At 42.4% G+C, this 13,230-nt stretch overlaps 2 protein-coding genes across 7 annotated transcripts in view; one reads left to right on the forward strand and one right to left on the reverse strand.

The window, feature by feature from the left end:
* LOC120540501 (nuclear receptor subfamily 5 group A member 2-like) overlaps positions 1-13,230 on the forward strand; it is a 112,095-nt gene that overhangs the window by 73,718 nt on the left and 25,147 nt on the right. The window lies entirely within an intron of this gene.
* LOC120541374 (probable DNA double-strand break repair Rad50 ATPase) overlaps positions 1-13,230 on the reverse strand; it is a 67,152-nt gene that overhangs the window by 28,916 nt on the left and 25,006 nt on the right. Inside the window, exon 1 of one of the 6 annotated variants that reach the window (XM_039772937.1) lies at positions 6,577-6,652. The exons of 3 other annotated variants lie outside the window; for them this stretch is intronic. Coding sequence is in view for 1 of the 3 variants with exons in the window: in XM_039772931.1 (XP_039628865.1) it covers positions 6,092-6,370 (279 nt within the window). In the remaining 2 variants the exon portion in view is untranslated. 2 more of the 6 variants (XM_039772931.1, XM_039772938.1) reach the window with 2 other exon arrangements.

Consider the following 13,230-nt stretch of genomic DNA (forward strand, 5'->3'; position numbering starts at 1 on the left):
GACTGCTGTAATTATCTCTGTCAGCTTTAACTTTGGGTCTCCCAACGCAGCCTGTTTGTGATTTGTATGGTGAAGCCAAGTGTAGATTTCTTATTTGCGTTGTGGCTGATTGTTTTTTGTCGCTGTGGTTATTTTGTAGTCGTCGTGGCTTTGACTCAATTGTGTTAATTAGGCAGGATGATCTTTCCACTGTACAACTCCCAGCATTGTACCTGGGCCATCCGAGGAGATAGTACACAAATCCCTCAATGCAGTACATTCGAAAATGTAAGCAATTCTTCAGACATTGTTCAGATGTTTGTTTCATTGTGTATGATGTCCAGTAGGTCAGCGAGTTCTAACCAGGCTCTTATTACAAACATATCTGAGTTAAGGCAGAGTTACCATTTGGAAAGTAACTCAAGTAAAAGTAAAAGTGGCCCACGAGCAAACTACTCAAGTAGAAGTTTCAAAGTATCTGCTACTAAGTGTACGTACGTACAAGTACAAGCGAATGGAAGATCTCTCTCTCCCTGCTCTATACAAGTTCTTCCCAACCTAAAATAGATCAGACTGCCTCCTTTTTCACGTGTGCGTCGTATTGCAATCACTAAAGTACGAGACGACAAACTGTGGTGGCATTCAGCGTGAGTGGACATCTTAAGGATTGGATCTTAATTCAATGGGTATGGAGTTAATACGCTTCCACAATCCATTCCCGAAGATTCCAACATATAAAGAATTTCCATAACCTAATTACAATTAATTTCAACGGAAAATGCATTTTGTGTTCCCAGAACTCAAAAATGGTGCCCATCTTTACTTGAAATGCATGAAGGTTGACAAGATTAGTTTAAAAATAACTAGGGGGCTTCGCCCCCTGCTCGCTTCGCTTGTCAACCCCCATGTTTGGTTTTCCAGATACACACTTTAAAATTTTTTTTTTTCTTTGAATTGTCGCTTTTTCATTAGTTTCACTTTTATCTCGGAACTTCTGTAAAAACAATATTTAATATTGTTTCTTTGTATCAGTATACTACTGCTGGATTATGTGAATTTCCCCTTGGGATTAATAAAGTATCTATCTATCTATCTATCTATCTATCTATCTATCTGATATAGTGCCTTTCTATCTATCTATCTATCTATCTATCTATCCTGCCTACTATACTAACATTAATATCTATCTATCTATCTATCCTGCCTACTATACTAACATTAATATCTATCTATCTATCTATCTATCTATCTATCATATAGTGCCTTTCATATCTATCTATCTATCTATCTATCTATCCTGCCTACTATACTAACATTAATATCTATCTATCTATCTATCTATCTATCTATCTATCTATTTGTAATCTTGCGAGTCCTAATATGCTGAATCTTTTAAATGAGGTCAGTGAGACTTGTGTTTGATGACTTTGTACCGTAATTCAGGATAGCTTTCTCTGTTTGGAATTTCAGCACAGAGAAAACGATCTTCATCAGCAGCAGTTAATAAATTTTTTTTTTTTACAAATTAACTAATAAATGCATGTGCGGTAAACTCCGTCTTTGAAATTCTCAAGATTCTTTGTCACATGCATAGTTATACAGGACAACACGCAGTGAAATGCATCCTGATCCGCTTATCAAAAACTGTGCAAAGTTAGTAGAATATCAGTTAGATTAACATAAAGTCATAGATTGAAAGATAACAGTATAGCAGAACATAATAAATAAGTCAAATTATGTGAATAAAGTAGAATTAAGTGTTAAGGTGCAATAGTGCAGGGAGTTTTGTACAAAACCAAAGTTAAGACTGGTGCATAGTTAAATGTTTGTTTGCGCTCCTACGATCTTTACTTTCTTTTTTTATACTTTCTAATTTTCCTACTTTCATATCCTTTAACTTTCTCCACATGAGCAGAGCGCCAACGTTTTTTTTGAGCCTTTCTAATTCCACTGCTTTCATAATCTCTAACCTGCTCTGCGTGTGTTTAGCGCCAACGTTTGTGAACGTCTTTATGAAGTTCTACTTTGTCTTTTAATTCCGAGCCCGATTGGACCCGCTTTTTTTTCAGTTCCACTTGTTCCGGGCTGATAATTACTTTCCCTATTTTCTGAATTTGCACCTCGATTATTCTTTATCTTTTTTGCTCTTTTTTTCTCTCCAATGCTTTTGAGTCTCTTTTCTCTGCGTTGCTTTCTTCTTCACTTAGACGTCGCCGTTTCATTTAAAACATATTGTCTTTATACGCTTTACATTCGCTGAGAGCCCTGGATCTGTGTGTGCTCAAATCCTTTAGACGACTGGTAGTTTTGCTGCCTCTTGGCTTATTTGATATTAATTGTAAGTACGGCGTGTCTTGCGAGAATCTCATGTTCCACGTCATCGCGAGACGGTCCTGGGTCAGTCTCTTGGCACAAAGTCTCATGTTTCAGGTCCCTGCATGACGCTCTGTGGCCAATCTCTTTCATCTCGCGGTTTCTTTTAAATGTCTTCCGTGATCTTAACGTGAAGATCACGTCTCGATGCCCTTGTGTTTCTCTCCAGGATTTCTTTTTTTATATAATTTAGACACATTAGTCGTTATAAGAAGCCCTAATCAGATCCAGCAGCCATAGCACATGCGGCTCAGAGGAGGTCATCCACCTGAAGCTAAGGAGGTTTGGGCCCAGCTGCTACTTGGATGGGAGATCATCCAGGACAGAGGTGGGCAGTGTCGGCCCTGGAGGGCTACAGTTATTGCTGATGAAGTGCTTATTGCTCAAGTGCTTCATTTTAGTGGTCTCGCTTGTTAAGGCTCCCCACCCGTAATTGTTTATTTCAGTCTTAATCAGCTGCATTAAATGGCTCCTTATTAGAAATAACATGTAAATGACAAAGGAGCCAGCAGTTCCCCATCTCACTTGTTTCCATTTACTTCTGTGTGGATTCATCCTGCACTATTTGGTTTAATAAAACACTTGAGTGAAAAAGGAGACAGACTGAAAAAGATTTATTTTAGGCTTCAAATCATTTGGATGATATCCTTGGAAAGGAAAAACAATCTACGATACAAGAACTTGACATTGCACACTAACAGGCCATAAAATTAAATAAGGTATGAGACTGGCAAGGATTGGCTTCTAATTAAAGCAATTGGGTTGGCATGAAAACCTGCAGCCACTGCGGCCCACGCCTGATCTAAGAAAAGCTTGGGTTTCTGCTGGAAGAGATCCCAATGCCCCAGTGCCGTGATGGAGGCACTGTATCGTAAAAAATGGTGCCATTAATTCTAATGAGAAGTCAGACCGAGGTCCAGACTTGCCCACTATGACCCAGTCATTCCGGCCCCTCTAATCATCTCTAATTGGTTAGCGATCTCTCACCCCCTTCACCACCGAACACGTAATGTGTGGTGGGCATACTGCTGCCAAAATGGCTGCCATTGTGTAATACAGGTGGGTGCTGCACATTTGTGGTTGTTGAAGAAGTTCAACTCTTGTCTTAGCACTTTGTGTAGCCAGAAGAGCACTATATAAATGTAATTAATTAATTATGGTCGGTCATTAAGTAATGTTTAACAAAGCTCCTTACCTAGACTTTACCACCACTAGATTCCCATTCAAAGGGAAGGACTTTCAGTTTTTCTTGAGCATTGCCAACGGGTTCACAATTTGTTTTGCGCCTGAGATGCCCAGCATGACGTGGGGATGACGCGACAAGAACACGTGACAAAGTGAGGGAAGCCCGGCCCGTGAACACATAGGTCCACGTCACTGCAGCCTGACATCACTGGGGCGGGCCCTGCTCGCAGTATTCAGCAGCAGACTCTGCACAACCCTAGCCACGGAGACACACGCCGCGGGGTCTCGGCTGACCACTGGCCCACTCACCCCAGTGCAGAGTCGTGGACTGAGATGTTTCCTGGTGCAGGATCACTGCAAAGCATTGGGGATCTCAGCAAACGAGTTCAATAAAATGACGCAACAGAACAGCCTTAGTGACAATATCTGACTTAGAGTTAAGTAACAGAGTCTAACAGAAAACCTACAGGCACAGCGACCCCCCAGGACCAAACTTGAGGACCCCTGGCCAGAAACAGTTGTGCTTTTGTCACAAGCAGCCTGGCAACCTGCGGGAGCAGATGTCCTGCTAATGGTTCAGGACCAAGGGTAGGAATTTGGAGGCAGTAAAAAAGGCAGATGTATGTCAAAGTATACATCTTGTTCCACACGGATATTTAAGTAGAACAAGACAAAAAAATAAATGAAAGAATAAATACATGAAATAAATGAAAAAATAAAATCCAAGGATCCTATTCAAACCAAGCAAACTTAGCCATACTAAAAAGCCATAATAATAAACAGACGGGCACACTACCAGATGATGTGATCTTTACTTTCAAATTTTATTTCACATCCAGAATAAGACTTGAACTTACATATCATAAGGTAAGGTGTAATACTGGAGAATCGGAAAAAGTGCGCGGAGTGAAGGGAGGGCTGTGTGCCATTGATGAAGGACAACTAAAAATCAATTTGTAACAATGCTACCAGGGCGAATATTTGTAGAAAAGTAGAACAGCTGCTGTAAAACTGCTATTTTTTAAATATTATAAAGCTTAGTTTAAATATTGAATATTTACTTAATATTTGTGAAAGTCATTTACTAAGATAATTTGCACCCCTCCCTAACTCCATTTTCCCATAATTGAATACAAACTATTCGGATTTTGTAATAAGCTTATATATTTTTTTATTTAATATAGATATTTTGACATTCTCTCATCAAACAGTACCTTACACATCTGTCTGTCTAATTCCTTTCTTGTTAATAAATTATTTAATCTTGCCTACTATACCATCTATCTCTCTATCTATACAGTGCCTTTACAAAACTAGCTATGTATAGAATGTCATAATATATCTACCATCCCTATTTTTACAGTGCCTTTACACATCTATTATTATTATTATTATTATTATTATTATTATTATTGTCATGTGATTTTCTAACCCATTTAATCATGGGGGACAGGGCTCAGGGGAAGGTGCTGGAGCCTTTTGTAGCTAGCAGGGCACAAGGCAGGAACAAACTCTGTCAGTCCATCACAATATTATCCATCCATCCATCCATCATCCAACCCACTACATCCTAACTACAGGGTCACGGGGGTCTGCTGGAGCCAATCCCAGCCAACACAGGGCACAAGGCAGGAAACAAACCCCGGGCAGGGTGCCAGCACACACACACACACCCACACACCAAGCACACACTAGGGACAATTTAGGATCACCAATCCACCTAACCTGCATGTCTTTGGACTGTGGGAGGAAACCGGAGCACCCGAAGGAAACCCACGCAGACACGGAGAGAACATGCACACTCCTCGCAGGGAGGACAGCAGCATCTCTCTATTATTCAAGACATAATTATTTGTGTGTGTTTTTTTTTTGGGGTGTTATTATATGTTATACACACACATATACATATATTTGTAATTTTGTCAAATTGAATTTCTCCTTGGGGATAAGTATCATCCATCTGTCTTTCTCTGTTTATAATATAGTGCCTTACACTCTCTCTCTCTCTCTCTCTCTCTCTCTCTCTCTTTTCCAGGTCTCTTAATCATTCTTTTTCAAATAAGTTTACTATTTCTTTTTTCACTGGTAAAAGCAGGTGAGCAGCGCATTACCGCCCATAATAAGACAAACGCCACTGGTTAAACACTGTATGCATGTGGTAAAATAAAACAAAGAGTAAGCCAGGCTAAGTTACAAAGTTTGCACAGTTTTTGTAGTTTGTAATGGAATTCTGGCCCAAGTGCAGGAATCCAAGCTGCAGCCTCATTACACGTTTAGAATCTGGATATGAACATGAATGTCGCAGAGTTGAGCACTCACAAATACGCAGAGCGGTCCACAACAACAACCCGCATTACTTTTGCGCACGACTCACAATGGGAAAGTCAGTCTATCAGCACCGCTCACCCTGACCCTTCCAGGACCCAGTCGCATGATCCTACAACTTCTAATATATTTGCCGAACATTTGCTAAATAGATAACAGAATATATATATATAGTTCCCTCTGTTTAAAATTTGCTCAGTGCTGAATGGTAAAACCTCGCATCGCTCACCTCTTCCTTTGCGATCCCGGCCTTCTTCTTCGCAACGCTGGTGTACAAAAACAGACCTGCCATGGACACCCACAAGGTGAACAGCCCTACAGTCAAGATGCTTTCCATCTCCAAAGGAACAGCCATTAATGGAGCAGATAAAGTCTCGATCGACCTGATATCAATCGGGGCAGTGACCTGTGGTGGATGCTTTGTGTTTTCGACGCCAAAAAGGAAAGCGAAGAGTCTCCAGAGGTGGTCGTGCAGCGCCGAAAACACAAGCTCACACAACCACATCATCCTCACGGCCGATGGCACTACCTGTCAAATGAAGGCGCCCGCTGAGCAGACATTCATATATGTCGAAACGTTGCCAAGCAACGGTGCATCACTCGATTGTTCTACCGTTCTGTACACGGCCGGACATGCGCTCGGGCTAACAGCCCCCGAAATGAATCAAGATGTGTTAAAAATATATTTGTTATTTGCTTTCCAAAGAAATATACCTGCTTTGAGACTGGCTGATCCAGTACTCTTTAACATCCTGCGATGAATCGTCCGCCTCGCGCCACTCACACCGCCATGTCTACAGGGAGTGACGGATGACGTAGTCAGCATTTGCGTAAGCAGGCGAGGGTAGTGAGACTGTCCTGTTATATAAGTGATCGTTTGTAGGGGATGGCCAGTGTTCGCATTATAGATTCTAACTCTTGTAAATCGTACGAAGGTGTTGATTTCACACAAACTGTGAACTCTAACGCCACTTCTGAATGTGCGGGCTGAAAAAAGAGCGCCTAGCAACTTTCAAAGATGATGTTCCCCTGATCTCCAGGACTCCGCAAGAGTATCAGGTACGGATGATCTCTTACGGAACTGAAGTTTGTTCATAAGTGACGGCATTTAATTCTAACTGAGCTCATCAGAGAGGGTGCAGCAACTGATTTAGCAGCCCATGTGAAACCGAATGGCAGGATGCACACGTGGTGTGTGATGTCCGTCGTGACGAGTTGCAGGCGTCCTCCCGATTCGTGCTGCTTTGTCGAAATGCACTTCCACAGCACACATCGATGGTTATGTCTGTCGATCGGTGGTACCCTACTGAAAAACGTTACCCCATCTTTAACAGTTAAATGAAATGAAGAGGAAGCTAACTGTGTGCAAGGACATTTACTAAGAATGTAAGATCCAAATTAACTTTAATAACAAAATTCGCATAAGAGTTTGCTTAATCTGAATTATGGAATTTTTGTACACGCTTCTTACATAATTATCAAATCATTCCAGTAGCTGTATCTGCAACTATTTTGAAAACCCTCAGTGTACGAAGCATAAACATGTATGAAGCAAAAATCACGTTTTGACTATATGAATAAGATAGAGAAAAGCAAATAAAGTAAACAACCTGGATTAGATAAATTGAATAACAGCAAGTATACATAAACGTGAGAAAAAACAAACAAAAAATAATTTTGCAAATCGGAAACCAGAGAGTGACAGCAGTCAAGATCAAGCTCCACAGAATAGCAGGATGTCAGGTTGTTTGTCCTTCTAACAGATGGCTCATCATAAACATTAACACTGCTTTTACAAATCCCATACCAAATGGCATATAACAGAAGCATATGCATTGCATTTATCACTCCAACAGATGGCACATCAGAAACATTAGCACTCCTTTTACAAACCCATACCAAATGGCATATAACAGAAGCATATGCATTGCATTTATCACTCCAACAGATGGTGCATCACAAACATTAACACTCTTTTTATGAATCTGTACCCAATGGCATATAATAGAGACATATGCATTGCATTTGAACAGATGGCTCATCATAAACATTAACACTCATTTTACAAACCCATACCAAATGACATATAACAGAAGCATATGCATTGCATTTATCACTCCAACAGATGGCACATCAGAAACATTAGCACTCCTTTTACAAACCCATACCAAATGGCATATAACAGAAGCATATGCATTGCATTTATCACTCCAACAGATGCATCACAAACATTAACACATCTTTTACGACTCTCATACCAAATGGCTGTGACTGTGTCTCTTTGGAGAATCCTTGGGTACTGCTGGTTTGACTTTGTGTTGCTCATTCAGTCCCGAATAAAGCACATTACCTGCATTCTGAGGGAGCGTCAGTTACAGCACTACAGTTCCCCGAGGGTGATCCAGCTCACAGGATGGTCATTATTAAGGACCCGAGTTGCTGGACCAGGCCAAGAGGACACCCACATAACACCTGGCTGCAGCAGATAGAGGGTCATTCCAGAGGGTGGTACTGAACGGTGTGTCTGTTTGTTATTCCAACAGATGGTGTATCACAAACATTTGTAGTAATGTATTTAATTCCAACAAATGTTTGAGAGCAGCACCATGTTAATAAGGCAGCATTGTGGCACAGTGGTAGTCCTGCTGCCTTGCTGTAAGGATACCAGGGTTTGTGCCCCATGTCTGTGTGGGTTTCCTCCCACTGTCTAAAGGCATGCAGGTTAGGTGACTTGATGATGCTAAATTGGCCTGTGTGTGTGTGTGCGCCCTGTGATAGACGGCTAGGGTTTGTTTCTCCCTTGTGCCCTTTGCTAGCTGGAACAGGCTCCTTGTGACCCTGGTCTGGATTCAGAGGATTAGGAATGAGATGACATTTTAATACTAAAAAGCCACAAGCAGAGGAAGTGATTTTGCTTGACGTTTTTTTCTGACACACACACTCATGTGGCAGCCTAGCTGACTTTCAGGTAAGGTGTATTGAGTTTTGCATGGATACCTTCTGACAAACATGCAGCCCATCCTGGGCTTAGTTCTTCACACCTTGTAGCTGAAGCACAACACAGCCAGTAACAGAATAAGGAGATCCAGAAAAAGTTTGGAAATAAAACTAAAGCTGCTTGGTTGGACTTGTGCATTGGATGGGAAAAACTTTCAGACCATAAACGTTTTCATGGTGACGTTTACTTAGACTTTGGCCCACTGAAGGAAAAGTGTTCATCACAGCAGCTCAAAACGAATCTCATAAGTGGCAGTGACTGCAGGATTGTCTTCTTCCTACATATTATAGCGAGGCCACACCTGAAGTACTGTATACAAGTTTGGTCTCCAGACATAATAAAAAGGACATAGAGGTGCAAGAGAAGAGCGACCAGGCTGACTCCAGGACTAGTGGGGATGAGTTATGAGGAGGACTGAAATAGGTGAACGTTTTAATTTTAAACAAAGAGATAAAGAAGTGGCGTGATCGAGGGGTTTAAGATGGTCTAAGGAATCAGTACAGCTGATCCCAGGTGTTACTTCAAAATAAATGGTGGAACAAGAACAGAGTTAGAAACCTAAGGACAGATTTCACAGAAATGTTAGAAAGTTTTTCTTTGCACAAAGAACCACAGACACATGGAATAAAAAAAACGGCCAGTGTCGTGGAGAGCAGAACTCTGTGAACAGGATGGACAAGCTTGTTGGGCTGAATGGCCTGTTACTCTTTTCTGATCCTGTCCATCCTCGTCACACCCAATGCAAATCTTAGCATCTTTAACTCTGCCACCTCCAGCTCTGTCTCCTGCTTTCTGGTCAGTGCCACCATCTCCAACCCATATAACACAGCTGGTCTCACTACCGTCCTGTAGACCTTCCCTTTCTATGTTGCTGATACCCGTCTGTCACAAATCACTCCTGACACTCTTCTCCACTCATTCCACCCTGCCTTCACTCCCTTCTTCACTTCTCTTCCACAATCCCCATTCCTCTGTAGTGTTGATCCCAAGTATTTAAGCTCATCCACCTTCGCTAACTCTGCTCCCTTCATCCTCACCACTCCACTGACCTTCCTCTCATTCACACACATGTATTCTGTCTTGGTGGTCCTACTGACCTTCATTCCTCTCCTCTCCTCCTCATATCTCCACCTCTCCAGGGTCTCCTCAACCTGCTCCCTACTATCGCTACAGATCACAATGTCATCAGCAAACATCATAGTCCACGGGGACTCCTGTCAACCTGTCCATCACCATTGCAAATAAGAAAGGGCTCAGAGCCGAGCTCTAATGTAATCCCACCTCCATGTGAAATGCATCTGTCACTCCTCCTGTCGCACTTCCCTTGTACATATAATCTACCACTCTTACATACTTCTCTGCCACTCCCGACTTCCTCATACAATACCACAGCTCCTCTCTCAGCACCCTGTCATATACTTTCTCCAGGTCCACAAAGACACAATACAACTCCATCTGGCCACCTTCTCTAAACTTCTCCATCAACATCCTCAGAGCAAACATCACATCTGTGGTGCTCTTTCTTGGCTTGAAACCATCCTGCTGCTCACTAATCATCACCTCACTTCTTAACCGAGTTTCCACTACTCTTTCCCATAACTTCATGCTGTGGCTCATCAATTTTATTCCCCTGTAGTTACTGCAGTCCTGCACATCCCCCTTATTCTTAAATATCGGCACCAGTACACTTCTTCTCCACTCCTCAGGCATCTTCTCACTTCTCCAAGATTCTATTAAACAATCTGATTTAAAAACGCCACTGCCATCTCTCCTAAACACCTCCATGCTTCCACAAGTATGTCATCTGGACCAGCGGCCTTTCCATTTTTCATTCTCTTCATAGCTGTCCTTACTTCCTCCTTGCTAATCCGTTGCACTTCCTGATTCACTATCTCCACATCATCCAGCCTCTTCTCTCTCTCGTTCTCTTCATTCATCAGCCTCTCAAAGTCCTCTTTCCATCTGCTCAACACACTCTCCTCACTTCTGAGTACGTTTCCATTTTTATCCTTTATCACCCTAACCTGCTGCACGTCTTTCCCAGTTTGGTCCCTCTGTCTAGTTTTCTCCCTCCTTAGTGTCCAACCTCTCATACAATTCATCATACACCTTTTCTTTAGCCTTCATCACCTGTCTCTTCACCTTGCGCCTTATCTCCTATACTTTTGTCTACTTTCTGCATCTCTCTGACTATCCCACTTCTTCTTTGCCATCCTCTTCCTCTGTATACTCTCCTGTATTTCCCCATTCCACCACCAGGTTTCCTTTTCCTCCTTCCTCTTTCCAGATGTCACGTCAAGCACCCTTCTTGCTGTCACCCTTACTACATCTGCTGTAGTTTCCCAGCTGTCTGCCAACTCTTCACTACCACCCAGTTTCTGTCTCACCTCCTCCCTAAACTCAACCTTGCAGTCTTCCTTTTTCAACTTCCACCATTTGATCCTTGGCTCTGCCCTCAATCTCCTCCAACGTGATCCGACAGACCACCATCCTTTAACTCTCCATGCGGGTTTTTGAACTCCCATTATCTGAGTACTGAGCTAAACTGACCAAACCAGTTTATCCGAGTACATAAGAGGTTCAAAACACAGTCCGAGTATACCAACTCCAGGCACTTTGTACCAGGCAGGTAGGTCTAAGTGCCATGAGGCCATCACACCACCCAGTGTGCCTCCATTGATAGTGGCTGCTGTGTAATCTTGGCTGCTTCAGTCATCAGTGTCCATCCAATCAGGAAAGAGAGGGGTGTGGCCAGGCCTACAGTATGTTTAGAAAGGGACAGATCTGAACACCCTGTGACAGTGGGCTGAAGAAAAGATTCAGGGTTCCACTAAATTGAATTGGCAGCAAAAAATATCCACAAAAGAAACCGTGTCACACCACAAGTGTAATTCATACCATTAGCACACGTATGTTCGTCTCAACTGAAATCGCTTCTCTTACGGTGCAGAGCGCTGGAAGTAGGGGGTGCAGTTAGAGAACACCTACATGTAGGCACGTCTCCACTGATAAAACTGGCCTGGGAATTCAATCGATTTGCACACCTTTCTGAACGCCTGCTCTCATTTGTCATTAGGGGTTATTAAGTGTAGACCGATGGGCAAAAGTGACAAATGCATCCATTTTAAAATTCAAACTACCAAACAGTAAAAGTGTGCAGAAAGTGAAGGGGTCTCAGTTCTCTCTGACTCCACTGCACAGTCGTCAGGGACATAGGCTTCCTTATCAGATGTGGTGCCTTGCGTGATTTGTGCAGGTTTCTACTTTTCAGGTCAAAGGCTCAGTTCCTCTGCCATAGCCAGGGAGGAGCAGATCATTTATGGCTCCTGAGTGAGGACAAAGTCTCCAAGCAGACATCTCAGCTTCCTTTTCTTCCCATTCCCACCCTGCTATGGTAACACTTGGAATGCTGTGCTCTCTAAAATGAATGCCTGCCATGTTCGGCCCTCAGTTGAAGATGACTTTAATGGAAGTTTAGTTGGGCCAGATCCATCACCGCCTGGTGAGTATACTCTTTAGATTTGTTCTTCGGATAGATCTTTAAGAAAATCATTTTAGAAATCATTACAAGCACGATGCTTGTTTCAATAAAGTTTCTTTAAAAAATGCTCAAAAAGCATGTTGTGACATTTTGGATATTGAGAGGGACCGTCTTAAACCTCCCATTTCCAATGCTTTTAATAATGGACGTGTTACATCTGATATAATGAGAAAGAGTTGGGGGGAAAAAAGGAGAAATCTGTGAAAATGGCATAGTAAGGAAGTGAGCATGTGACAATTGAAGTTGAAATGTGTGATCCAGGCTTTGAGGGGTCACTCACACTTACAATCTGTTCTGTTCCCAAGCACGTTTGTCCGCATGTAACCCCAAAAAGTCCAGTTGGCTTGACTAGTGTCATCGATCAATGCTGGGCCAGCTGTACAATGTCTTGGCCTGGGCCCAGTTCAGTAGGATTTAGGACCAGTGTGATCGCTAAACGTATCTGAGCACGGAAAACAGACGTGACGTCAATGATGCGACAAGTCACTTAACAAACAGTTCTCATTTCATTCGATACCACAGGTTTTTATTCTCACCTTACAGATGAGCGTGAATTGTAGTGGGCAAGAAAAGCTGAAAATTCTTTCCTTAACATCATTTTGTCTCCATAAAAATCTTCTCATTCGTGCAGCACAATGAACAGCAAAATGCTGCGCTGCTCACTCAATGAATCTGTACGAGGGTAGAGTGTGATCCTGCCCAGCCCGACTCCAAATAAAATGAATCTGTAAGGGGGTACTGGGTGATCCTGCCTAGCCCGACTCCAAATAAAATGAATCTGTAAGAGGGTACTGGGTGATCCTGCCTAGCCCGACTCCAAATAAAATGA

The sequence above is a fragment of the Polypterus senegalus genome, chromosome 12 (assembly GCF_016835505.1).
Source record: "Polypterus senegalus isolate Bchr_013 chromosome 12, ASM1683550v1, whole genome shotgun sequence".
Lineage (NCBI taxonomy): Eukaryota > Metazoa > Chordata > Cladistia > Polypteriformes > Polypteridae > Polypterus > Polypterus senegalus.